At 42.7% G+C, this 26,093-nt stretch overlaps 1 protein-coding gene across 4 annotated transcripts in view; it reads left to right on the top strand.

The window, feature by feature from the left end:
• The first annotated feature begins 508 nt into the window (after positions 1 to 508).
• NPR3 (natriuretic peptide receptor 3) overlaps positions 509 to 26,093 on the top strand; it is a 59,963-nt gene continuing 34,378 nt past the window's right edge. Inside the window, exons 1-4 of one of the 4 annotated variants that reach the window (XM_038403866.2) lie at positions 509 to 700; positions 1,332 to 2,005; positions 10,393 to 10,515; positions 14,120 to 14,286. In XM_038403866.2, the coding sequence (XP_038259794.1) occupies positions 1,357 to 2,005; positions 10,393 to 10,515; positions 14,120 to 14,286 (939 nt within the window). In that variant the 5' untranslated portion in view covers positions 509 to 700; positions 1,332 to 1,356. Of the gene's footprint in view, positions 701 to 980; positions 2,006 to 10,392; positions 10,516 to 14,119; positions 14,287 to 26,093 lie in introns of those variants that run through there. The other 3 variants (XM_038403867.2, XM_038403865.2, XM_038403864.2) reach the window with 3 other exon arrangements.

Raw genomic sequence — 26,093 nt, 5'->3', positions numbered from 1 at the left:
CTTTCCATGAGCCTGCCTGAGGAGTAAGGTACTCCTCAGCCTAGTAAGAATCCGGGGCTTATGCTTTGAGTCCATCACCCATTCAGACTGAGTTGTACATTACACCAGGCGTTGTTCCATTCATGCCAACGGGCATGCTCCGGCACTAAGGTACCACTCAGCCGGAGTCCATGTGGCACACCTGGCGCGGTAACAACCTGCCAAGGAGAATATTGCTGGACTGTCTGGGATTCTGCCTGGGGGGGGGAGCTCCTGTGTCCTCTCCCTTCCAGTTCCTAGGCGGACACTAGCTTGCGCGCTACCTTCCACTGCTGTAGAATAGCGGCGCGGGGCTTTTACCCAGAGGGCAGCTAGCAACGCTCCCCTTTCAGCAGGGGCAGCAGCATCAAAGGGGCACCTCACCCGCTGTTGCAATGAAAGGGCCATTTCAAGTAGGGCTGGGGGGGGGGGGGGGAATTCATTCATTCGGAGGGCGGCTCCCAATCCTGCAAGCAGGGCTTTTAAAACACGGCGCTTTAGCTCCGGGACACGCTGGGTCTCGTGCACTGCTCTGCATCTAGAGTTACAGCAATAAGAGTCAGCTCGCTGCATCTCCAGGTCCTGATTTTAAACGGCTCTTTTGCACGCCCTGTTGGGACACGTGCACGGTGGGAAAAGAAACAATCGCATCGAGGGGATTTTCAAAGTCCGGATTGCAAGGGTGAGCGCGACTTCCCAGGCAAGCAGCAGCCGAGCGGGCTCTTCTTAGTTCCTACCCACCTCTCCCCTTGCTCCAGGTTTGCAGCGCCCTTTGCAGCCATTGCTCATCAGAGCGCCCCTGGGCGAGACGTGGGTTGGTTACAGGAAGAGGGGCGGTGGGGTGGGGGGTCCGGGATTTTGTTTGGGGGGGGAAAGGGGCGGATCAGTCCTGCAGGAATGTTAATGAACGACTCCTCCCCAAACACAAACCCGGCCTCGCAGCGCCATGTGTGGCAACAGGCGCGTTGGCTCCCACACTATTTAAACAGAGGGCTATAGACCGGCGAGGATCCATAAGATCAGCCAGGAGGCAGAGCGTGGGGGAGGAAGATGCCCCACCAATAATAAGTTGCTGGGACAGTTAGTTAACCTGCCAAACACCCTAAAAAATCAGCCACCCAACAACCGAGAGAAAACCAGCAGCTCCTTCTAACCCCACGGGCTACTGATCTCTGTATTAAAGTGTGCAGGGGGAGGAGGTTGGTAGCACTTTCTTGTTCTGTGCAGGGCACCCAGGGGGACTCGGAGACAGCGGCGAGAGGGGGGAGGGAGCTCACTGCTATTGAAACAATGCCATCCTTCTTCTTACTTAGCGTCCCCTGCATCCTGGTGGCTTGGATGCTGCTGGCAAGCAGCGGCAGCAGCAGCCCCGACGAGGAGAAGCTGGTCACGGTCCTGGTGCTGCTGCCCAAGGACAACTCTTACCTGTTCTCCCTGGCCAGGGTCACGCCCGCCATCGAGTACGCCGTGCGGAGCCTGCAGGAGAACGGGACCTGCCTGCCGGGCTACCGCTTCGAGCTCATCTACGAGGACTCCGAGTGCGGCAACCGGGCGCTCTTCAGCCTGGTGGACCTGGTGGCCCTGAAGCAGCAGAAACCGGACCTGCTGCTGGGGCCCGTCTGCGAGTACGCGGCTGCCCCGGTGGCCCGGCTGGCCTCCCACTGGAACCTGCCCATGATCTCGGCTGGGGCGCTGGCCACCGGCTTCAGCACCCGGACGGGCGAGTTCTCGCACCTGACCCGGGTCTCGCCCGCCTACTCCAAGATGGGCGAGATGTTCCTGGCCCTGTTCCGGCACCACAAGTGGAGCCGGGCCACCCTGCTCTACAGCGACAACAACCAGGAGCGCAACTGCTACTTCACCATGGAGGGGGTGCATGTGGTCTTCCAGGAGGAGGCGTTCCCCATGGCCGTGCACAGCTTCGACGAGAGCGGCCGGTACTTGGACCTGGATGAGATCGTGCGCGCCATCCAGGCTGGGGAGCGAGGTGAGTGAGCCGGCGGCAGCACGGGCACCCCCGCCTCCTGGCCCCGATCTCACCCCGCCAACCCCACTGGAGCCGGACACCCGCCCGAACCTCCCCTTCCCCCTGGCTGGAGCAGCTTCGCCCCGAACATCCCACCCCAGCCAGGGCTGTAGCTCCGCTGTTGCCCTCTGCGTCCATCATCTCCCTCCAGTGCCTCCGGGAGGAGCTTTGTCCAGACCAGCGCCCCCACCCCCGTCTCCGCTGAAGGAGCCTTGGCCAAATCGTCGCCCACTGGTGGAGTTTAGTTAAATCGCTGCAATCCCCCTCCACTCCAACGATGCACCCGCCGTAAAAATCTGGCCCGGGCGCTCCCTGCCCAAAGCCCGGGGCCAGTCTCACCGGCAGCGCCTCGTGGGTGGAGAGACGTAGTGCAAAGCCCCCTCCTGTGGCCATGCGGAGGAGCTGAGGCTCAGCCGCCCTGCAGCCAGCCCCACCAGTGCCGAGCGGGTGGGAGACGCTGGCAGGTCAGGGTCTGCAGAGCAGCACCGCGCACTGGTGCAGATGGCTGCGCAAGGTGACAAAGAGTCAATCTCACCGTGTCTAGTGGAGCAGATTTCCACGGGCGGTCAGTCATTCCCGTAACGATCTACAGACATGGGACCATAAACCTCCCCCTTTAAAGCAAAGACACAACGTTGTTTTCAAAGCTGGTGAACGTCTGATAAAGCCCTGGCTGTGTGCGGGGACTGGGGAGGGTCTTCAAATCCCCTTTGTGGAAAGTCATTGCAGTAGGCTTACTATGCCCTGATGCCACAGCGGTTTACTCCCACGCTGACTGCATGTAAATGGGACACATTAAGGGGACTCCTAGCGTGCAAAACATGACGCTCAGAATTCAGTCCCTCCAGCCAGTGGTTTGTTGAACGCATTCACAGCCCCATTGAGTAACGCCGCCTCCCCTAGACGCTGTGCTCCCGAGTGCTCGCCAGCTTCTTTAGCTGGGAATCGGGGTGTTTCCCCCCATGCATTCCTTCTAGTGCTATGCACCTGAACTGGAGAAGACAAATGGAGGGCGTAGGTGCAATGGGTTGCCAGACGCGGCCGGCAGCTTGTCTGGTCAGTAATGCAGCTAGTGAAAAATAGTCATTAATTGTAGCTGCATTCAGCTGGGGCGACATTGATCATCTGTCTGAAAGTAAAGCAAATTCATCTCGGAAGTAACATGGTGAAATGCATGTGCGTTGATAAAGCAGAACCTTTCAAGGCTCGGAAGCAGAGTAATCTGAAATCCACAGCGGTATGCGGGAGAAATGATAAATAAACATGACTGTGAAAATGCACAGGATGAGATAAAAAAAACCTTTGGTCCAGAACGATTTAACCCTTCAGGCATTGGTTAGCTGTTTATCGCCTGTTGAAGCTAAATGCTCGAGTATCTTTTATTTAGCTAGCTCTTTGCATGCTGCGTGCATTTTCTGTTTTCGAGAGGGTATTAGTTATGTTTCCGCAGGTATATAATAGCAAACATGCCAGATTCTTTTTTCTATCTCTTCCCCTAAAACGTGACACAAATGCATCCGATGAAGTGAGCTGTAGCTCACCAAAGCTTATGCTCTAATAGATTTGTTAGTCGCTAAGGTGCCACAAGTCCTCCTTTTCTTTTTGCGAATACAGACTAATACGGCTGCTACTCTGAAACCTGACATTAAAAATGTGTTCCTTAGTTGCGCATAGAGATAAGTAAGAGAGATTTTCTAAGCTATTTTGTTGTGTATACTGTGCTGCAAGTATTTCATGCTCTGTGCTTTCACGTGGCCACTCAGTATCGGCAGGGTAGAGCTTTTGTGTCGTTTCCTGTTTTTATTCAGATCTGGAAGTTTTCTCCGTTCAGGTCACTGATGGCTTTTAGTTCAGCACTGCGGTAGCTATCAAAGGAGCCAGTTATGCAAGTGGTGGGGGTGGGATATAAACTGCAGAAGCTTCACACTGGCTCTGCTGTGTTACTCATTGCATATGTATGTCATCCGTTATGCAGAGACATCTCAAAGGGCAGATTTCACTGTTGGTCTGGGGCACTTAGACTCGCTGACTAATTCTGATTATGGATCTCTCTCTCTCTCTCTCTCTCTCTCTGAATGCAAGAGTAAAAGAAACATGGAATGCTTGTATGATGTGTTTGAGTATGAAAATTACCTGTGGTTTCTGAGTAACCTGCTTAGAACTTGTAGGGAACTCTCCCGGAAATAATTAATGTGGACATATAGTTCCTTTAAGAAAAGGAGTACTTGTGGCACCTTAGAGACTAACAAATTTATTTGAGCATAAAAAGCTTTCCTGAGCTACAGCTCACTTCATCGGATGCATTCTGTAGCTCACGAAAGCTTATGCTCAAATAAATTTGTTAGTCTCTAAGGTGCCACAAGTACTCCTTTTTCTTTTTGCGAATACAGATTAACACAGCTGCTACTCTGAAAAAAGTTCCTTTAAGGTTATACTTTATATTGAGTCTTGCACCTCCTTATACCAGGCTGAATTTGGTCCAGCATCTGAGCTGTATGGTATTTTGGCTGATCATCCTCATTAGCAGGGATTAATGCAGATAAGGGTAGTTAATACCCTGGTGGTATTGGGAGAGGGAGGGCACTTGAAAGGTAATATTTTTCCTAGCTGACTGTCACATGTTGAAAAGTTTAGGCATGATTCTATTCCCAGTGAACCCACTGACTTAGATGAGAGCAGGACCAGTGCCTTTGGGTGAAATCCTGGCTCTAGTGAAATCAATTTGAATTTTACCATTTACTTCAGCAGGGCTAAGATTTCACTCTTTTGTATTTTGATGCTCTTTATTTATAGTAGAAATCTGATTTATTTCAACAAACTGCATTGCTAATAAGAGAGAAAACACATGTATCTGCCAAACCGCAGATTTTTGGATTGGACAGCAGACCTGTTGCTTATGCTGCAAATTTTTGTTTTAGTGACTCTGCATATGTTCAAAGGTTGAGCAAAGAAGTTTTCCTTTTATCCTGCTGAGTCTTATCCTGGAGATTTCCTCCCCCCTCTTTCCATTTAGAAGCCCCATTGAGTATTGCATAAATAACAAAAACATTTTGTGGAAGCAGCTAGCAGGGGAACATGTGAATTCTTAACTCTTGCATGTGTGCAGTAATTTTGCCACCGATTGTTAGCAAAACAACAGGGAGATAAGTGGCTTGTAAAACATCTTGAAAAAAAAATCACCCTTAGGTTGGATGAATTGATTATATATCATATAATAGCAAAAAGCACAAAACATAATAGAACAACCATATATTTAGAATACATTGGATTAATTGCAAACCTGAATTAATTACTTATTAATTTACGCATTTGGTACACAAGCATATTAAATAACATTTTCCTGCTACAGGCAATGCTAACCTTGGAAATTGTTTTTAAAATTGCTTGTTGAAACCTGTCAAAATATTCTAACCATGCATTATGCACTAATTGATAGTGGATCATGTTAAAGAAATTCCCTCCCTAAAACTGACTGGAGATTTAAATATTAAAATATGCACTTAAAACTATTTTTTTAACCCCCAGTTAAATAGAATCCTATTGAGTGAGTGATTTCCCCCCCCCAACAGATACAAATCACACTCCATATAACTCGGATGCAGTCACCACACGGTATCTTTGTGTTGATGCATGTGTATATGCATGTGATGATGTGTATATACTTTAGGACTTTGCACTGGTGATATAGTTACACTGGTGTGAATTTCCTGAACACTCAGGTCCTATGAGATAATTGGTACCAACTGATGGGTTTTTAATATCTCATTTGGGAGAGCACTTAAGCAAGTGCTAAAGTTGAACAGAGAGGAATTTAAGCACTAGTTTAAGAGCTTTCCTGAACAAATAAGATGCAACAAATGACAGCTAGACGAAACAGCCAAGGAGAGAAAAGCATTTTTAATTAACATGAGGTTTATATCTCTGCTTTGTTTTCTTGATGCTTAAAAGCAAAATAATTCTATTTCAATAAGAAAAGTGTTAACCTGTAGCAAATGGAACTTGATTTCTTTTCTAATCTCTTCCTAATTGCATTTTATATATATACAGCCACATTTTATATTAACAAAGGGAGTGGCGTTCCCTTCGTTCAAGTCATTCATCTTCAGTTTCATCCCTGTTTACAAGGGGAATTTCCATAATTTCTCAGAGTATTATACTTGCAATTGATTGTTGCTTAATTTTTCATATATTTTGATGTTTTTATTAGAATGAGAGTGACAGTAACTGAAATCTTGATATTGATTCAAATTCTACTAATTTTACTCATGCAGATAGTCCCACTCACTTTCATAGCAATGGGGAAGGGATTTACTTCAATGGAGTGTATGCACATGTTTTAAGATAAGAACCTGCTTATGTGGTCATTCATAAATGCCTGCACTAAAGAGTTAAAGAATTTTAGTTTTCAGAACACACTATTTTCACACTAAGGTAACATTTTGAAAATGTAGTTTGGAAACCAAAATTCCAGTTCCTACAGCCTCCTGGATCACACATCCATAACAGTCTTTGCACACTCCTAGAGGGTGTGGGTGTTTCTGAATGTTACAATTCTTAACGTCTGATTTGTGTCCATTTATTCTTTTACATAGAGACTGTCCAGTTTGACCAATGTACATGGCAGAGGGGCATTGCTGGCACATGATGGCATATATCACATTGGTAGATGCGCAGGTGAACGAGCCTCTAATAGTGTGGCTGATGTGATTAGGCCCTATGATGGTGTCCCCTGAATAGATATGCAGACAGATTTGGCAACGGGCTTTGTTGCAAGGATAGGTTCCTGGGTTAGTGGTTCTCTTGTGTGGTGTGTGGTTGCTGGTGAGTATTTGCTTCAGGTTAGGGGGCTGTCTGTAAGCAAGGACTGGCCTGTCTCCCAAGATCTGTGAGAGTGATGGGTCGTCCTTCAGGATAGGTTGTAGATCCTTGATGATGCGTTGGAGAGGTTTTAGTTGGGGGCTGAAGGTGATGGCTAGTGGCGTTCTGTTGTTTTCTTTGTTGGGCCTGTCCTGTAGTAGATGACTTCTGGTACTCTTCTGGCTCTGTCTATCTGTTTCTTCACTTCAGCAGATGGGTATTGTAGTTGTAAGAATGCATGATAGAGATCTTGTAGGTGTTTGTCTCTGTCTGAGGGGTTGGAGCAAATGCAGTTGTATCGTAGAGCTTGGCTGTAGACAATGGATTGTGTGGTGTGATCTGGATGAAAGCTAGAAGCATATAGGTAGGAATAGCGGTCAGTAGATTTCCGATATAGGGTGGTGTTTATGTGACCATCGCTTATTAGCACCATAGTGTCCAGGAAGTGGATTTCCTGTGTGGACTGGTCCAGGCTGAGGTTGATGGTGGGATGGAAATTGTTGAAGTCATGGTGGAATTCCTCAAGGGCTTCTTTTCCATGGGTCCAGATGATGAAGATGTCATCAATGTAGCGCAAGTAGCTACATTGGAAGACCACATGTACCCCCTCCATGGTGTAGCGCAAGTAGAGTAGGGGCATAGGATGTTTTCTCAAAGTAGCAGCCATGTTAGTCTGTATCTGCAAAAAGAAAAGGAGGACTTATGGCACCTTATAGACTAACAAATTTTTTTGAGCATCCGATGATGAGAGCTGTAGCTCACGAAAGCTTATGTTCAAATAAATTTATTAGTCGCTAAGGTGCCACAAGTCCTCCTTTTCTTTTTGCGTGTCCATAGAGTTAAGCACTGTATAAGTGCTTGCAGGATCAAAATACTAATACTGGAATTACTTTGATATGTATATTTTAATCTGAAGAAAATATAAGAATTTAGTTATATGTTCTAGTAATTTACAAATACAGATCAAATATACATAGTTGCATTTTTAAAAGCTTGCAAAAAATGACACACACAAAACTTATCTTTGGATTTTATGGGTGTATTTCCTGTACATACCAAAAAAATGTAATCTTTGATATATTTCTGCTGTGCTAAAACCACATCCAAATAGTTAACATTTGCCCCCTCACATTCCTTTATCAGCTCTCAAACTATGACCTGTCAACACATTTTAAAGCAGAAATTTTTCCACTTTTCATTCCTGTTAGTCAAGATCATTAACTGGTGCAGGGGGAATAACTTCAATTTCACTTACCGGATGGGGATTTTTTGGTAGATGTGAATTATGACGGCAAAAGTCAAGAGACGATTGGGAGGGCAATTAGAAAGTGTTTAAAAGAAAAACAGCTCACCTTTCCCATTAGGAACAGTGTGCCAAATTCATTCCTGGTGTAAATCCAGAAAGAATTTGATCCCATAGGTTGTATTTGCTGATAATGATTCAGTAATTTCATGCCAAAGTTTATATCAAACGTGAGCTCTTTTTTTCTGCCCTTTTCGTGTAAGCGACTCACAATACTCATAAGTTATAGTTTGCTCTGGAAATTATTATACTAATCAACTATAGTCAGACAGACCCGTCCCTGGTGGAACTTCTCTGAAGTGTTGGGTTATCCCAGGGATGAATTTGGATCATTATGCCTATAATGGAATAAACCTAGAAAAGAGAGGGAAGAAGATGGATTGTGTGAGTAAAGATTTGGCTTGCTTGCAACTTTATTTTATGTGAGCACAAGCACTTGACAAGAAAAACTGACTATGATTTTGATTGAGCTTTATTGTTTGGATGAAAATAGCTTCTTCCATTGTTGTAACTTTACTTCTTGCGAATATATGTTATGTTTCTTTTTAGTCAGCGCACTAACAACTTTTATTTTGATTTTTTTGATCAAATCTCACGGACCAGGCCATTAAACAAGCATACTTGTATCACACCTGACCACCTTCTGTGCTTGCTGCATGTGTCATCCTAGGGATGGGAACAGAATGCTCTGCCTGGACACAGATCTGCAAATATTTAATAGTTTAGCTAGTTTCATGTGCGTTGTGAAGTTATATAGCAGTCTGTGATATAGACTGTTTACTAGGAGAGAAGTACATCTCTTGATGAAGGGGGAGGGGGAAAACAGGTGATGTCGCCTTCCATGCCTTGTATGCTGGGGAACTGACATATGTGCCAGCATCATTAAGCTAGTACAGAGGGAAAAACCGGGATTAGATCCATACTTACACAGATCAAGTGTCTAGAAAAAAAGGCAGCATGATGGAATAGCAACTATGTTTCTATAGGCTGGAATAGCAGCTGCAACCTATTTGGCAGGTTGGGGAGTAGATTCTATCTCTGCAGTTTCCACTTAGCTCCCTGCACAAAGTCTCTTTACTCAAGTATTGAGTGGGAAGGGGTGAATTTCACCACATGCACAAAACGGACTATTAACATGCCCTGGAAGTTTTTGACCAGACTTCTCTCTCAAGCTTATTGAACCTTCCAGTAAGTAGCTTGTCCTTCTGCAAATCACTGGCACCAATTCTGACATATGGTAACAACGGTAGATTTCCACTGTAACCCCCTCCTCTCCAGCATACAGTACAAACCAGAATGCCAAGTGCCCAGCTGCATCCCCGTATTTAGAATTTTGAAGTAATGTAAATGTTGCCTTGATATTACCTCCTAGATGATAGCATAGCTCCGATCTTCTAATCCTCTAACATGGACACTTGCACTTGGATGGAGTACCGCTGAATAACAGTAGATCACATTTTAGGATCCAAACTTTTATCTGGCTTTTGGATCATTGATAAATGAGACCTTGAGTCTTAAGACTGTAACTTCTTCAAGGTATTCAAAATGAAATTCTGAATGGTAATTTTATCATTTTATGCCTTAATCTTGGAATAATTACATATTCACTTGCAATAACCAGGTGGTGGTTAGAGCACTGAACTGGAAGTCAGGAGACCTGGGTTCTTTTCCTGGCTCTGCCACTGGCCTGTGGATGACCTTGGGCAAGTTACTTCTCCAGCTGTGTCTCAATTTTCCAATCCATAAAACTGAGATAATGATACTCCTTTGTACAGTGCTTTAAGATCTGTTGATGAAAAGTGCTATATAAAGCTAGGTATTGTTGTTGTAATAAAAATTAAATGCACAAAACAAACAAAAACCTCACCACATTACATGAATCAAGAATAAGAATCAAGAATAAGAATAATTCTTTTCCCATTGAAGTCAATAGGATTTCTGGCATTGACTTCAGTGGGTAAACGATTGGCCTTTGGTATTGGTATGGAGTCTTAATGTGAACTGGACCCTGTCACATGTAGGCTCCTTTGGAAATCCCAGATTTAATTGTTAGCCCTGTTCCCATGATTTTTAAAATGTTGGGAGGACAGTTCAGGTCACTGTCTCTGGCAATGGACAAGCTTCACAATCTGTTCCCAGAGGTTTCAAGAACAGCTTCTTATCTCTGTTTTCCATTTTTCTCCACCAGTTGTAATAATGTGTGCCAGCAGTGACACAATAAGGAACATCATGCTAGCTGCTCATCGACAAGGAATGACCAATGGGGACTATGCTTTCTTCAATATTGAACTCTTCAACAGCTCGTCATATGGTAATGTTATCCTCTCCTCCCCCCAGTATGTTGCAAAACTTTCTGTAAACATGATGACATTTTTAGATTTAGTCTTAAAATATACCACTATTAGTCCTTAAAATACACCATTATCTCCCTGGCCACTTTTTGAATTATGATATTAGCAAGAGGGAAACCAGAAATTCTGGATTTAACTACTTCTGGACTGATCTGTGTGAAGAAGCAATGTGACTAAATGGAAGATCTAATATAGAAATTTCCTTACGTTGGGGGAAAAACTGCTTCCAACAAAGACCTTTGTTATACCAGCCCGTTCTCACTACCTTCTATTCTATTGTGTGTGTTCTAATTCACAGTAGGTTGCTACAAATCCCATTGCAAGTCTCGGGCCTGGAATATGAGAGCAAATGACTGACTGGGAGGTAGGCAGCGGTGACGCAGTGAATCTCAGCCCAGAGAGTCATTGTTAAGGTCGTGAGGGGTTGCCTAGTTCACCAGCCAGTAAATCTTGATGCCCTAGGGTGAAATCCTAGTCACACTGAAATCAATAGGAGTTTTGCAGATTTGTACACCTGCCAGTGGCTGGAAACACTTGATCTAATATATGCTCCAGTTTTTGATGGCACATAATTCCTGCAGAGACATGCTGCTATATTTAGCCTTGTAGTATCACCTGGTGTACAGAAGAACAGTCATGTTCACCCCAGTAGAATGTAGTCACATACATGTGATGTGCTTATATTTTTTAATTGGTTCAGATTTCTGTGCCCCACACAGCCATATACGAAAAGGTATCCTTAGGAGTTAAGGCAAATATTTCACAAAGGACTCAGCATCACAACCCCAGAGTTAAGAGAGCACTGTCTATCCGGTTTCTTGGTGACTGACCAGTTTTTTGGGGTGTTTTTGTGTTTTGTTGTTTTTGTTTTAAATGCTAACTTCTGATGCAGCATTGTTTAAATAGCATTTCTAGAGTATTTTTTGTAAATAATTCCTAGGGGGGGAAACATTAGAAGGATCTTCTGCTCTTTTTTTAAGACAGGACAAACTAACTCTGAAGAGAAATCTATGAAACTGACTGTACACAAATTGTTGTCAAATGCATAAAGTAAACAAAAACTGAACACAGAATTTCCAGACCTCCTCTTACAGATCTAGTAAATTTTGTGTTATTGGAATTCTAAAAAGGTACAGAACTGTAAGACAGAATATGATTTACAAGTAGCTATTGTTTCTATAAGGTCACACAACCACACTTCTTTTTTGTTGTCCTTAAAGTTTATTTTAATTTTCAAAAAAGGCACATTAATTGTTGAGGCTGCAACAGTTGCTCTGCTTCATCAGAAAGTCATTTTAAGTGTTGCTCACAGACTCCATGCCCAAAGCCATCTTTGAAAGGATTTGAAAGTGTGTAAAATTACTTTAGAATCTCTGTTAAGTAAAGGGAGCTTCTCTGTTTCCAGTTACAACAGCTTTTCAAGTGAACATGTTGAGGTCAGACTGAGGTACAGAAGCTTGTTCACATTTAGGACCCAATATTACCTGAAATCCAGCTTTCTCTGGGAAAGTCAAGATCCCAAATGTGGCATATATGTGGGATGGGGGAACTATGCTGCTTAGAGCATGGCTTTATAACGTTTTGTGGCTGTCATCTGTTGTCATTCACTTTTCAGAGATCTTCTGTGTGGACCTCATGATAGAACAAAGCTTTTGTGCTAGATTGGGTTACAATCTAGAATCGTGATAGCTGGTTGTAACTGTAGCTGAGAACCTCTCAAGGAGATGAGACAAAGAACTGATTGAAAAAGAGAAGATAGATGGTTAATAAAAATTAAAGAATTAAAAAGGTCAATTATGAATTTTGCTAAAATCATAATCCACAAGGGCTATAGAGATGCAGCACCTTCACAGCATTGTGCTTTGGTAAACAAGCAACAGAATCCGAAGGATAGAGGTCTTTCTCCGGCAAAGGAGAGAGAATGGAAAGGAGCTACCATTTGACTTGGATCTCACTGAGGGCTAGACTGTGGCTTTGCCACAAGTCCTGTGTATGAAGTGGCAAGCAGCTGCAGTATCCCAGGAGCAGCACACTGAAAGAAATGTGCTTCTCAGAGACCCTGTTCCTTCATTGGTTCCCTCACGCTCTGTCAGGAGGAGGTGAGTAACTTGCTGTTGGCCTGTACTTGCAGCAAATTATGACATCTCCCCAGTGGCTCGGCTGCCATCACAACACACAGAGGAAGTGAAAAGCAGGCTTATCCCACTTTTCACCCACCTGCATGCCTGGATCTAGGGTCCGTGTAACCCACTCGTGGCTGGAAGACCTTTATCCATCATCCATCCCTGAGCAAGCACATAGTCCCAAGTCAAGGCAGATAGAATGTTTGATACTCTGGCATTCACTCCATCTCCATTCCTTCCCTTGGTCTCAGCTAACCTGCTGTCTGCGTGTCTATAAATCAACAAATTCCTTTAACCAGGCTGAATGACCACATCCTCCCTCATCTAAGGGTCCTGCGTGTCTCCAGATTCCAAACCTCAGCAGCTACTCGTGTTCTGCAGGTTTAGTCTTTATAATTTTAGCCACAAATGGCTTTTAGTTCCAAAAATAAAAATGACTGTCTGGCTTTTTAATTATTTTTAAATATTTAAATCAAGTTGTTTAAGGACACTCTCATTCTCCCAAGGCCTCATTATTTATCAGTTCCATAGAACAGCCCTAGCACCTGATTCCAGGCAATAGGAGTCTTTCCACTGACCTCAGTGGGCTTTGAATCAGGTCCTTTGGCCTCAACCAATGCACAAGAAGTACTCAGGACAGGACAGGATCAGGGCTAGGTAGGCAAAGGCATTTAAACAAATAAGCTGTAATTGAATTTAAAAATCTCTAATTACTGTATTAGTTTACCAAGTCCAGTCTCCCACCTGCTGTGTCATTGGGCAAATGCAAGTACAATGTGTGCAATGGCACATTGGTAGTTGGGTGTTTTGTTTTCTGCTAAGAGAAACTGGGCCTATCGTGCAGCCAGTGTGCACATGGCATTCCGATTGATTTCAGTGGGAGAGGTGGGCGACAACTGGCTACAAGATCAGGCCCTGTGTGATGACATTCCAAGTAATTACTTTACTCTTCCTACTCTACTTAGACCTGACTTTGCTCGAAGTTTAAAAGGGAGTCAGTGGCAAATTGACTGGGAACTGAATCCAGTTTTGTCTCCTCACCTGTTCTAGCCCCTAGACAACCTGCTTCTCCGTGTTTGAGAATGTTATTTGCTAATATCTAGACTTGACTTCAGATGTTAAAAATAATCAAGCAAATATGGGAAGAAAATCTTATGGCTGACCGTTCTGCTAGGCTGGGCTTCTGACTAAGGATCATAATCTGTATAATTATTTCAAGGGCATTATGTCAGTCCCCCTTCCTATATTGTTCCCCTAGCATCAAGAGGCATGTTGAATTCCGTTACATTAGCCTCACAGCACATATTGCACAAATGTGACAATACTTTGTACATTGCTGTCTACCCCCAAGCAACGTATAGAGGATATTTAAGCAGAAAGGGAGAGCGAGCCCATTATGCAAACTAGCTTGGAATTGTAAATATTTTTATTTCTCCCTTAGGAAATGGCTCGTGGAAGAGAGGAGACAAACACGACCTTGAAGCAAAGCAAGCCTACTCATCCCTCCAAACAGTCACTCTACTGAGGACAGTGAAACCTGAGTTTGAGAGGTTTTCCATGGAAGTGAAAAGTTCCGTTCAGAAACAAGGTCTGAACGAGGATGATTACGTAAGTACTTGATTATGAGCCTAGAGCTTTTAGCATCCTCAAAAACAAGATCCTGATTAAATCAAAGGTGACAAAGTGTTCTATTCTGAATCCATCAAAAACTCCTGGGCTCAGTTGTGAAACTCACTGTTACCTTTGTGAACTCTCTCTGGTAAGATGTTTTTCTCCCTGGCTAAAGAAAATTGCTCTTTATGTTTGTCCACAGTCATCAGGGAGTACACAGTGGGAGGGGCAGGAGAAACAAGGGCTCTACACGTCTCTAGCACTTCCATCGTTCATCACACTCCTTTTATTGGTAAAATATTTTTTTCGTTCTTGATTTCTGTGTTCTCTGTCTCACTCCAGCTTTTCCTCATGCTTTTTCACTTTAGGGAAATGGCATCTCAGCAGGTTGTGCTATCCTGTTGTATCTGGTAAATTGAACTTTTCTTATCCTTAAGGGGAGTTGTGGCCTAATTCCCATCTTACCATGCTAAAATTGTCTGTGTGGTTTTAACCATCCAAATACCTAATGGAGGTATTCCACAAATCCTGTCAAGTATTTTAAACCTGGAAGTATCACAGTGCTCCAAAGAGGGAGATAAAATACTATATTTCTTGTTACCATTCACCTCTAGGAGGAGGATACTTCTGGGAATTAGCACAGAGTATCAGAAACACTGAAAGGATAGTTCTCTAAGATCATTCCTAGATGGGTCATCTTTGAGATGAAGATAGGAAGAGCTCACAGCACAATATACACACACGCACACACAGTTGCCTGCATGCTGGTGCAGGTACTTTGTTCCCTGTGAAAGGGGCCACTAAAACCCCCCTGATGTGGTAAGAAGAAAATGTGGCCACATGAGAGCTAAAGCTCATACAGCTCCAGGGGAACAGGGTGAGGATGTCAATCCATTGCAGCGACAGTGTTGTGCAAGAACTTTCCCACCATCACTACAACTGGAACTAAGATTACCACACTTACACAGGAGACCAGTGAAATTGGTAAAGTCAGGAAAAGTGACTTGTTGGATACATTCATACACTATTTTATGTTGTTTTTATATTGATTTAAGGATTGGCATTAATTGACGTCTATAAAATAAAGGAAAGCAGCAACAGTCAATATATATTGCTTGAAAACTGAGATTATGAGTAGAAACACAAGGTCTAAAACAAAAGCTTTGCTAATGTGCATGCTGAGTTAACAAACAGGAAGTCTTTCCTGCAAGGTCTTTCCTACAATATCAGTTGTCTTCAGAAAATCTGCACTCAACCAACCACAGAACAGCTCTATTTGAAAATCTATCACCTATTTGTGGTTTTAGGTACTGGGGAGGGTTATTTAGAATGAAAAGCCTTTTTGATATAGTTACCCAGGAGGGTTTACAGTCACAGTTTGGGTCATAATTCCAGTCTCCTGAAAACATGCAAATCCAGATGGAATCCTGGAAAGCTAAGTTCACACCTTACTGCTGCAATGAAACGGAAAGCATGACTGAGTTCAAATAGGGCTCCAACGAGAGGCACAGGAGGCCCATTCAGATTTGCACATCTTTTTGCAGATGAAGTTGTAAGACAGCACAACTCCCAGAGGTCATGGGGATAATGATGCCTTCCAAGGAACTTTGAGATCTGTTAAGGAGAGTGACAAACCCTGATTCCCACCAACTGGAACTGAAGACTTGGCCTGGTAGCCCCACCAGGCAAGAGCAGCAAGGCTAATGTTCAAAAGGCAAGAGCAGCCAAATGGCTAGGAGAGTCAGTGAAGCCAGGAGCATGAATGTTATCTACCCAGCTCACAGGCTGAGGTGCGTGGATTAAGGAGGACAGTTTGGAGTAAGAAGGAGAGGCACTCTGTGGTTCTGTAGGACATGGAGCCTGCTTCGAAGTTACGTTTGGAGGACCATGCATATATCAATTCAGCTTTGTGTTTAAACGCACATTGCCAGCAAAATCTGAGTCTCATTATAATGCGCAGAATTAGCACAATGTGTGTGAGAGATCAGCAAGCTCCCTCATGCTGGCAAACAGAAGAGTTTTTTGTTGGCTAACTTTCTTATTCTCCAAATAGGAGATTCCCTGCAAATACATCCATGTTGCCAACAGTTCTTTGTTCACTTTTATCAGACCTTAGCTGCTTGAGCAGTCAGATCTCAGTGCCGATAACATTCATTGCTCTCCATAGTACAGTCAGGTGACCCTAAAGCTCTCTTGTATTTTGCTCAGAGCAGGGGCTCAGAGCTACAGGGAAAAGGGGGTTAGCTTCAAACACAAGTTCAATATGTACTGAAATTGTACTATTACTTACTGTGCTATACAGATCTAGTCAAAAACCTTCCCATGTCAATTTATCCTCATGATTTTTGAAAAAATAAACAATTTTAAAGTGATGCTACCAGGCTATCATTGTGTCACTAATACCTGAGAGCATTCAAAAATGAACAGATTTTAATAATCTAATTTACGACCATTTGTGATACCCTTTGTTTTTTACAGTCACTCAGCTTGGGCAATGAAAACAGACTAGTCAGTTTCCCCTATCTGATTCTCATGCACCAGCACACAACAGCAACGACTGGGTTGCAGACGCTGCAATCAGTTGCAGACACTGTTACAAACCAAGCAATTTTTTAAAATGTCAATTAAGAAAAGTTACATTCTGTAAAATTGTGAAAGAAGAAAAAGCAAAACAAAAATGAATGACCTGATTAAGGGCCTCATCACCCAGGCCTCTTCCTATCTGCATGGAAGGGAAAGGGGATGCCAGCTTCACTATATGCTGGCCCTTGCTACTCCAGGAGAGTTTCCCTCTGTGGAGGCTTCCCAGCATTCAGGCTCTGTGGACTGGGAGGAGGTGGGGATGTCTCCACTCTACTGGATTCTTCTACACATGAAACCTATTGGTGAAGGTGGGCATGTTACTTCAGGTAGAATCTTGCCTGCAGTGGATTACAGGGGTAATCAATGGCTGTTTGAATGCAATTCTCAGCTTCTTCTGCATGTGCAAACCATGTGTCCCAATGTAAATATACAGGGAAACTCTGAATTGTAAAACAGAGAATCCACTTCTCCGTGCTAGGTTTTCCAGCATATGGGAGAATGAAGCTCTAAATGTGTGGCTTAATTTATCTGACAGTGACACTGACAAAAAAAAAAGAGATTTGTTAATACAGCATCTTGTCCTGAACTTTGCCATTGTAAACTCCAAGGGCATTATTATGCTACACAGAAAGAGCATAATAAAAATGGAGAAAACATAACAGCCCAAAACAAAGGATGGAAAAACAGGAGGGGCAAAGCACTAACATAGCAGTTCTCAGATTGGTGGACATGTTTGTGACCTGTCGAGAGCTAGCAGCTCACAGGGCACTGGCCCTCCTTGTTTCCAGCTGGTACATTGCACAGAAAGAAGCTAAAAATACATGAAACATTCCTGATGTTGCTTTTCCATGTAAGCAGCTGCTGTCATTGTTAAGTAACAGCCCTATAATCAAGAATGTGCGGAGGTGTCCAGGAGACAATATCGCTGTTAGGATGAAGTCCAAAAGGTTTGAGAATCCTTGTCGTGGACAAATTTCTTTAAGCAGTCTTTAACTGATTACTGGTGACAGACAGTCAGAGAAGCAACCGGTAGAGAGAGGTTTTTATGAAGGCACTAGACAATTGGTTCCCAAACTTTTTAATAAAGTAATCCACCAGCTGCATTGTGTCTTTTGTTTTATTTTACCAAAACCCCAGCAATACCATCCTAATTCCAGCCTGGCACCGAGAGGAGGCTGTTGGAGAGTGAGCCCACCCTGCACTCATCCTTTAGCAAAGGTTCCTGTCCCATGGGGCTGGGCCTCGCTCCCCATTCCGGTGTTGGGACCTGGTGCAGAGGTGCCCAGCTTCTATTTATCTACCTAAATAACTGAGATTCTTCCCCAAAAGCCCAGCATCCAACATGCTGCTTTTAGAAAATATGGCCACTTATTTTGGTGTCTAAATGGGAGCTGAGCTCGTCTGATAATCTGATCTTCAACCTCAATCCTGCTACCCATTGCCAAACTCCAGTTGACTTCAGTAGGTGTAAGATTAGCCCGTAGAGCAGGCTTAACTCCTGTAGAAATCTGTCTGGACTTGCTTGATATGGGCTATGGAATCAGGCCCTTAGTAGTTGAAACTTCTCAATAATACATTTGGAATGGATAGTCAGAATTAGGGACTGTAAAACAACCTAACATTACTGGCTAAAATATTGCCTGTGTCATCCTCTGGGATTTAAACAAGGTATCAGTCAGCTACTCACAACATGCTCTGAACGCTTGTAGAGTGATTTGGGAAGCTTGGATTAAAGGCATAACATAAGAGCTCTAAGATAAATGTGCCAGAGACAGCAATGGGAGTGGTTTGCATTTATCTGAGATCAGTATTTGCAACTGCCTCTGTATTGGGGTGAGAATAATTCCAGACAGAAAAAGTTTAACAAGAAACAGTTTTCAGAGTAGCAGCCGTGTTAGTCTGTATTCGCAAAAAGAAAAGGAGTACTTGTGGCACCTTAGAGACTAACAAATTTATTTGAGCATAAGCTTTTTATGCTCAAATAAATTTGTTAGTCTCTAAGGTGCCACAAGTACTCCTTTTCTTTTAACAAGAAACAGTGTTTCAGTTAAAGTATATGCACAGTCTATTTTTATTAAATAACACTAAGCACTTAATGCATTGGCTTAAAGCTTCAGTTTGAAACTTATTAATACTACCTCTGTTCCTGGCTTGGGAGTAGAATTCAGTAAATGCTGTTTTTATATCTAACCCAGTATTCTGAGCTGGGATGATTTTATAACCTTGGATATTTGCTCTTTTGAGGTTAGCAGGCCACCCATGGCTTGTTTTTTCTTCATATTTAAAAGCTGAAAAATTAGCTAATTAAATAAACATTCCCACTGTGTTAACGGCACAACAGCATTGTTTGTTGGGAAAGATGTGTGGAGTTTTTTTCTTATCTACTGTCTTCTTCCCAACACTCACAATGAGCACCAGGAAAAGGAAACTGAAGATCAATTTGCCTGCAAAGCTATCTCACCCAAAGATACAAAGTCAAAGCTAAATACGTTATTTAGATCAGCTAGACACTACCTTTTAAAAAGTGACGATTTGTTATTTTTAAGGGTTTGAGTCTTCCAAATGAGAAATGGCCCAGACGGGAAGCATCTAAAGCAACTTTTAGGGCTTCACCAATTATCTACAAAAGCTATGTGGGAGGTAGCAGTAGTCATAAAGTTTATCACTTCATCCATAACATCCGTGCCAGACTCTTCCCCCATGTGTATTGCCTTACATCATCCTTTAATTGGGATTGTACACTCACAAAGATGGGGGGGAGAGAGGAAGTAAGCAATTCAGTAAAGTCACTGAGAGAGACAGGAAAAATATAATATATTCAATAGCGTATGTCCCATTTGTCTTTCTCGGACCCAGCCAGGCACGATAAATGCACAGGCAGGCTTTTGTGTCTCTTTTGACTGCATCAGAATAGGAAAGGGTTTAGAGGGAGGGGGGTTATGCCTCTGCCAGGGAATAATTTGTTCAAATGAATAGGTTTATTCAGTGCTTAGAGTGCTTTGCTAATTGTGTTTGAAAGAATAAAAGCAAACCTCATGTTTCTTTTAGTAGCAAGAAAAAAAATGAGTTCACATGCCATCTTATTAATAAGAAGAGTAATTCTATCAGCGAAACATAATTAGGAATTTGGAGCCCAATTCTACATCCATTGAAGTCAATGGGAGTTTTCTCATTGATTTTAATAGGAACAAAGTTGGACTTCTGATTGCTAAGTTTTCTGGGTTTAGTAGCCTCTCCATTTTTATTTTTTTTTAATTAAAGATATTGCCTTTACTGCTTCCCTAATGATGGGAAAGACTAATCTCTTGAGTATATTTGGTTCTTAAACAAAAAATACTGAATATTGGTAAGTTGATGAATGCCATAAAATATAAAAAAATAAATGAATTAGTCTTCCCTTTTACTGTTGATGTCTGTTTAGTTTTTCTCCGGGAGCGGGGAGAGCAGAGAGTATCTCAGGATATTTAAAGTTGTTAAACTGAACCAGTTAGTACAAAATTTTAGTTATGGCTTATAATAAGAACATTGGACTCACTGGAATGCACATGTTTAGCATTGTTAGTCTTATATACTTGTATATTTCCCATATGTCTTCAGTCTTTTTACTTTGGTTTCACAGATAGTCATATTTCATTTTAGTAAACTGACATTTGCATTTACCTCTATGAAATATTAGAATGTAGGCAGGATACTCTTTCTTTAAAATACTCACCATATGTATATATTATATTCAACTAACAAAGAGTTAAGATGTTGAAACTTTTTTAAAGGTCTTTATGCTTATTTCATTAACGAAAGCTAATATTGGGCCAGATCCTGGTCCCATTTAAATTCACAGGAATATTGCCATTGATTTCAAAGGAGCACAGGATTGGGCCTGTTCTCTTTCAACTAGAGAAGATTAAGCATGTATAGCTCATTTTGCACAAACTATCATTTTAAAAAACCCAGAGTATTCACTAAAACTCACTTTTCTAGAAGCCAGTAAGTACATCCATTACATCTCATAGTCCCAAAGTAACTTATGAAAAATAACATTCAACTGGAAGTTCTTTATTTAACTGCACAAAAATCTAAGCCCAGCAAAGATGAGGTCATTTGAACAAAAAGTCTTCAGGGATTTAGGTGATAAAGACCTCAGCAGCAGGAAATATGGTAGCAAATAGCAATCCAGTGCCAAAAAAAGAAGCACAAGGTGGCCATTTGATCCCTTTTTCCCCCAGGAGAGATGTGCTTGTCTTAATGGGTATTCAGAGACGTTGGAGCCCTGGGGGCTCACATTCCAGCTACTGGAGAGGATTGCTTTTATGAGCAGAGCTGCAGTCAGCTATGTTGGACTAAGATTTCAGCATGAGAGATTTTACTGGAGTCAAATAGTTTGAGGTTGTTATTTTGTTTGTTTGTTTGTTTTTTTAAGAGATGCAACAGAAAATGTTCAGTTGCAAATTATGGCCCTGACCTTCAAATCTGTCCATGTGACCTGAACACCCATGATGAGGCCCAAATAGAGACAAGAGGCTACCTGTACTGAGCCTGTAGGCACTCTGGGCTAGATCCTCAGCTAGTAAAAAATCAGTGTCCACTGATTTCAGTGAAGCTAGTCTAAATTATACCAGTTGATGATCTGACTGCTTGACAGAAAGGGGAGGGGAGGCTGCAGCCACCTCCCATGTACCCCCTCCTGACAGGGGGTCATATTGCAGGCAGCCTGCCTCAGTTTCTCCCTCAAGGGACTTCTTAAACTCCACACAGGCTTTTCTCATCCATTTACCACCCTTTTTTGGGGGTCTGAGTTTATTCACATAAATAAAGTTCTACAATAAAACTCTGAAAAAGTTCCAAAACACAGCCCATCCCTGTTACCCTCTCATCAGGTCACTCCCAGGCTTTTCCTGCCCATAATCTCAGCAGCGAAACTCCCAGCCACAGGTCTTTCTTCTAGAGCCTGCTCACTCCCAGCAGACTCCAGCCCACCTGACTCCCCAGGCCTTCCTGCCTGGGGCATTTCCTGCTTGGGCAGGCCACTCCCAGGCCCTGCGTGGTTGGAGCCTCAGGTTTCTGGCTTTGACTTACCTCTCCAAGCCCCTTGCTATCAGTAGGGAAGTCATATTTCCGGTTCCCAAAAAGAGGACACTGCTGGAGGGGGAGAAGGAGATGGAGAGGCAGGTACAGTTGAGAGGTACTTGTAGCAGATATACTCACTGGAGTTGTACTCACTGGAGTTCGGGGGCAGTATCACTCCCTGTCACGGTGGCAGGGAGGCTGGCACAAGCCTGGGACACAGCGACAGCCATCAGTCAGCAACTCCCTGTGGAACCCTTCCCAGGGCTGGGCCTGGGTGGGCAGGATCCACCAGCTGTGGCTTGCAGGGGAGGGACCAACTGAGAAGGGGCCCAAGCAGGGCTCCTTCAGAGCTGCAGCTTATCTGCTCTGCAAACACCTGGGACATTTCCTGTTGTTTGAAAAATCCCCCCAGACAGAGAAAGGAGCTCAAAAAAGAGGCCAATGTCTGGGAAAACCATATAGTATCCCCAGTCAGGGTCTTCCCTGCTGAAGCATTTCTTACTTCCTACAATGTCCTGAACTTCCACCTTCACTGTAGCAACCTGCTGTCCTTTGTAGGGAATTACCGGATCCAATCCAGGGGTGCCTCTTCTGTAGTCCAGGGTGGCTATCCCTAAGCTCTACAGCATTTAGGGGGCAAGCTGTCTGTCACAGGGGTGCTCTAAGAATATTGGTCCTATGCTGTGTTTGTGATGTTATGCCACATGAACATTTTTATTTACCAAGCGCTGCCTGGGTGCTCAGTGCAGTTGTACAAATCACAGAAAAAGGTCCAGGCTCTGTCTCAGAGTTTATAATGTAAGTCCCGATTCTTCTAACACCTACATAAATAGTCCTGTTTAATTCAATAGAACGATTCACAGGCATAAAGTTACTGACATGTAGAATTGGGACCTAAGTGGGCAAGTGGAATAATATAAACATAGCCAGCCCTGGGCGAAGAAGATTAACATAGAAGGATGCAGGCTTTGTTGTTGTTTTTTTTAAATAGACAGGTAACAAGCCTACTGACTTAGGTGGGTTAACATGGTTAGCTTGGTAGAAACAATATATTTTTAAGATGGATTGTGTGAATAAAAGAAAAGGAGTACTTGTGATACCTTTGAGACTAACAAATTCATTTGAGCATAAGCTTTCGTGAGCTACAGCTTAATTCATCGGATGCATCCGATGAAGTGAGCTGTAGCTTACGAAAGCTTATGCTCAAATAAATTTGTTAGTCTCTAAGGTGCCACAAGTACGCCTTTTCTTTTTGTGGATACAGACTAACAGGGCTGCTACTCTGAAACCTGTGTAAATAAAGAGGATGAGAGCTCTCATGCATATGAAGAATGGAGGGAAGTCTAGGAATCCCAGTAGAGGATCTCCTCCTGGAACAGAATTAGAGTACTAATAACCTTGGAGGAGGAGTTCAAAAGTGAAACAAAAGGCTCAGTTCATTCCAAGAGGAAAACCTAACAAACGAAGAGAGATTGATTGGAAAGACTGGGATTGTTTGCCTCAGAGAGGAGATGAATAAAATGGGGCAAGAGAAGGATGTCCAAAACTATGAGATGGCTCAGACATTTCTATTCAGCACAATACCAGAGCAAGGGGACGGTCAATGGAAGTAATAGGCTGAACATTCAAAACTGATAAAAGGAATTATTTCTTTCACCAAACTTTCAATTATCCAATTAGCCAATGGCGCTCATTGCCACAAGATACCATTGAGGCAAGAATTTAGCAGAATTCCAGAGAGGACTGGGCATTTATACTGACAGAAACAATGCATGGTGAGGGCATGCAGGGTCTCGTAGCACTCCAGATTTCTGCCAGAGTTTATATGCCCTGCTCTGAACATACCACCAGCATCTTTAAATTGTGACACCCTCTCCCCTCCACTATCAACAGTTATGCGTCATCTTAATATACTGATAAGACTATCCAGAGTTATCATAGTAAAATGTAAAAAAAAAAAAATCCAAGAATTTTGGAAGTGATGTGAACCCTCAAGCTTCAGGGCATAAACCAACCTCTAGCTAATGGGGATTGAGAAGAAATTTTCCTTGTGGGCATGTTATCCATATCTGCCTATGGCAATGTTTCTTGCCCCATCCTATGAGGCAGCTGATACTGTTCATTGTTAGAGAGAAGATATTGAACGATCAGTCTGATACTGCATAGGACTTCCTATGTTCCTAAATTATCAACAAGTTTTGCAACATTTTACATATGTGGGAAAGTGTGAAACAAGGATTGCTACATTCAAAGAGTCCTGTCCATATTACAATGAGATGCCATTGCAGGGACATGGAGTGCATAGAACCGTTTGTTGCATTGTTTGTATTTGTAGCCCTCCCTCCCCCAACCTCCCTTATATGCACCAAGACATTCAATGGGATTGCCAACTATCTACCCTATTTTGCACAGTAGATTTTTTGAAGAGATTTTTTGGGTTTCTGGGAGCTTTTCCAAACTAGGTGGCACTGTTTTTAGAGATGGGATTGGGAGGGCCTGCTGAAGAAGTGCAATGCTTCTGGCTTGCATTCCTCCTTGGGGGTGTGGGGAGTTGTCCTAGACTTGCACCAGTTTAGCCAGACCTTTCGTGTTTTTCAACCAAACCTTGCAAAATGCCTGCGATGAGTGGGATACAAGTGGTGCAAGTTTAACTCATTGTACGCAATGATTTCTTTCAGTGCTTTTTTGCTTAGTATAAATAGGGCCAAAGAGAACTGATCTAGTGGTCATGAAACCCCTCAATTTATGAGTCGATGACTTCTATAGTTAAAAAATCAGCCAAATAAAACTTATTAACTGATATCCAGGAATTAAAAAAATAATTTAAAAGTATTTGAAAATGGAGACATAAATAACAGCAGTCTGAGGGTTTGCATTAGCTACCTGCCATCAGGTTTTGCAAGTAAGTATGCGCATTTACTCTGGTATTTAATAAAAATCATGCACCATGGCAACCCCTGCCTTAGGTGAGCTCTTCAGATGCAGAGAGAATTCTTAAAGCAACACACATACCAATATATCTAGAGCGTCTGAGAATAGCAATGAGACTTGAACACATGCTGTAGTATTTTAAATAACCAGACCCAAGGCTTGTTAGGTTCCCCCCCACCCCTCCTTCTGAAATGGTGAGAATGGCCATAACCAGGACAAACCTCAGTACAATGAAACCTTCCAAATGACTAAATTTACAGAGCATAATATGAAGCTAACTTTATTTTTTCATTACCATCATAGAGAATGGTACCCTATCTGTAAAATATTTTAAAACAACCTATAGAAATCAATAACAGGAAGGCTTAGACTGCACTGAAAACAAGTTCTCTTCTGGGTAGCCTTTCTTAAGCTATGGTCTTTACACGTTGTTGTAAATTGGTTCTAGTCTTCCCTTCATGTGTCAGGTTTTGCCTAGCCACTTTCAGATGTCGTCAGCCTGTACGGAACAAATGTCCTGTATTTATTTAAAGGCTTAGCTTAATAGAGTTGACTTCAGTATGAACATTCCTACATCTCCCCAATGGTGATCTTTCTCCAAATTTGGAGGTTTTACTCATTCTGGCATGAGAAGCACTTAGAAACAACCCAAAAGATATGTAAAAATAAAGCATTTCAAATGAAGTGAACTGGTTTTGTGATAAAATCAGCAGTCCGGGACCCCAACATGTGTTACATGTTGCGTACAAGGTTCGAATGGCAAACATTTAACAAAAAGTGCCCTCCCTATTTGTCCTATCCTGCATTGATTTGAACCAGTTAACATATCTTAACAATTGTAACTGAGTCTTTTAGATTTTCAGATTAATTATTATTCTAAAGAACTGGCCTGCTCCTGCAGTTTTGAATTTTTACTTAGGATCTAATAAAAGCGCTATTCTGTGAGTTACTAGCTTATCTTACTTTTCATCTATAGCCAAAATGCACAAATGGTCACATTATAAGCCATTCAAACCTCTTACCATTAAAATGTAGACATTCACAGAGCAGGTGTTATATGCTGCCTTCATAGACTGTCAATAAGGTGATTAGACTAATGTGTTTGAAACAAAAGAATTTCTTCAGCTGGATTGGCACTCCGCTGAAAAGAATATTCCTCTTGATCTTTTCCCTTAGGACTTTGCCCATGTGGGTAGAAATATAACATCTAAATATAGGCTTGTGCT

The sequence above is a fragment of the Dermochelys coriacea genome, chromosome 5 (genome assembly GCF_009764565.3).
Source record: "Dermochelys coriacea isolate rDerCor1 chromosome 5, rDerCor1.pri.v4, whole genome shotgun sequence".
In the NCBI taxonomy this organism is placed as follows: domain Eukaryota; kingdom Metazoa; phylum Chordata; order Testudines; family Dermochelyidae; genus Dermochelys; species Dermochelys coriacea.
Note: the sequence above shows the minus strand (reverse complement) of the source record. Positions and strands in the feature narration are given on the sequence as shown.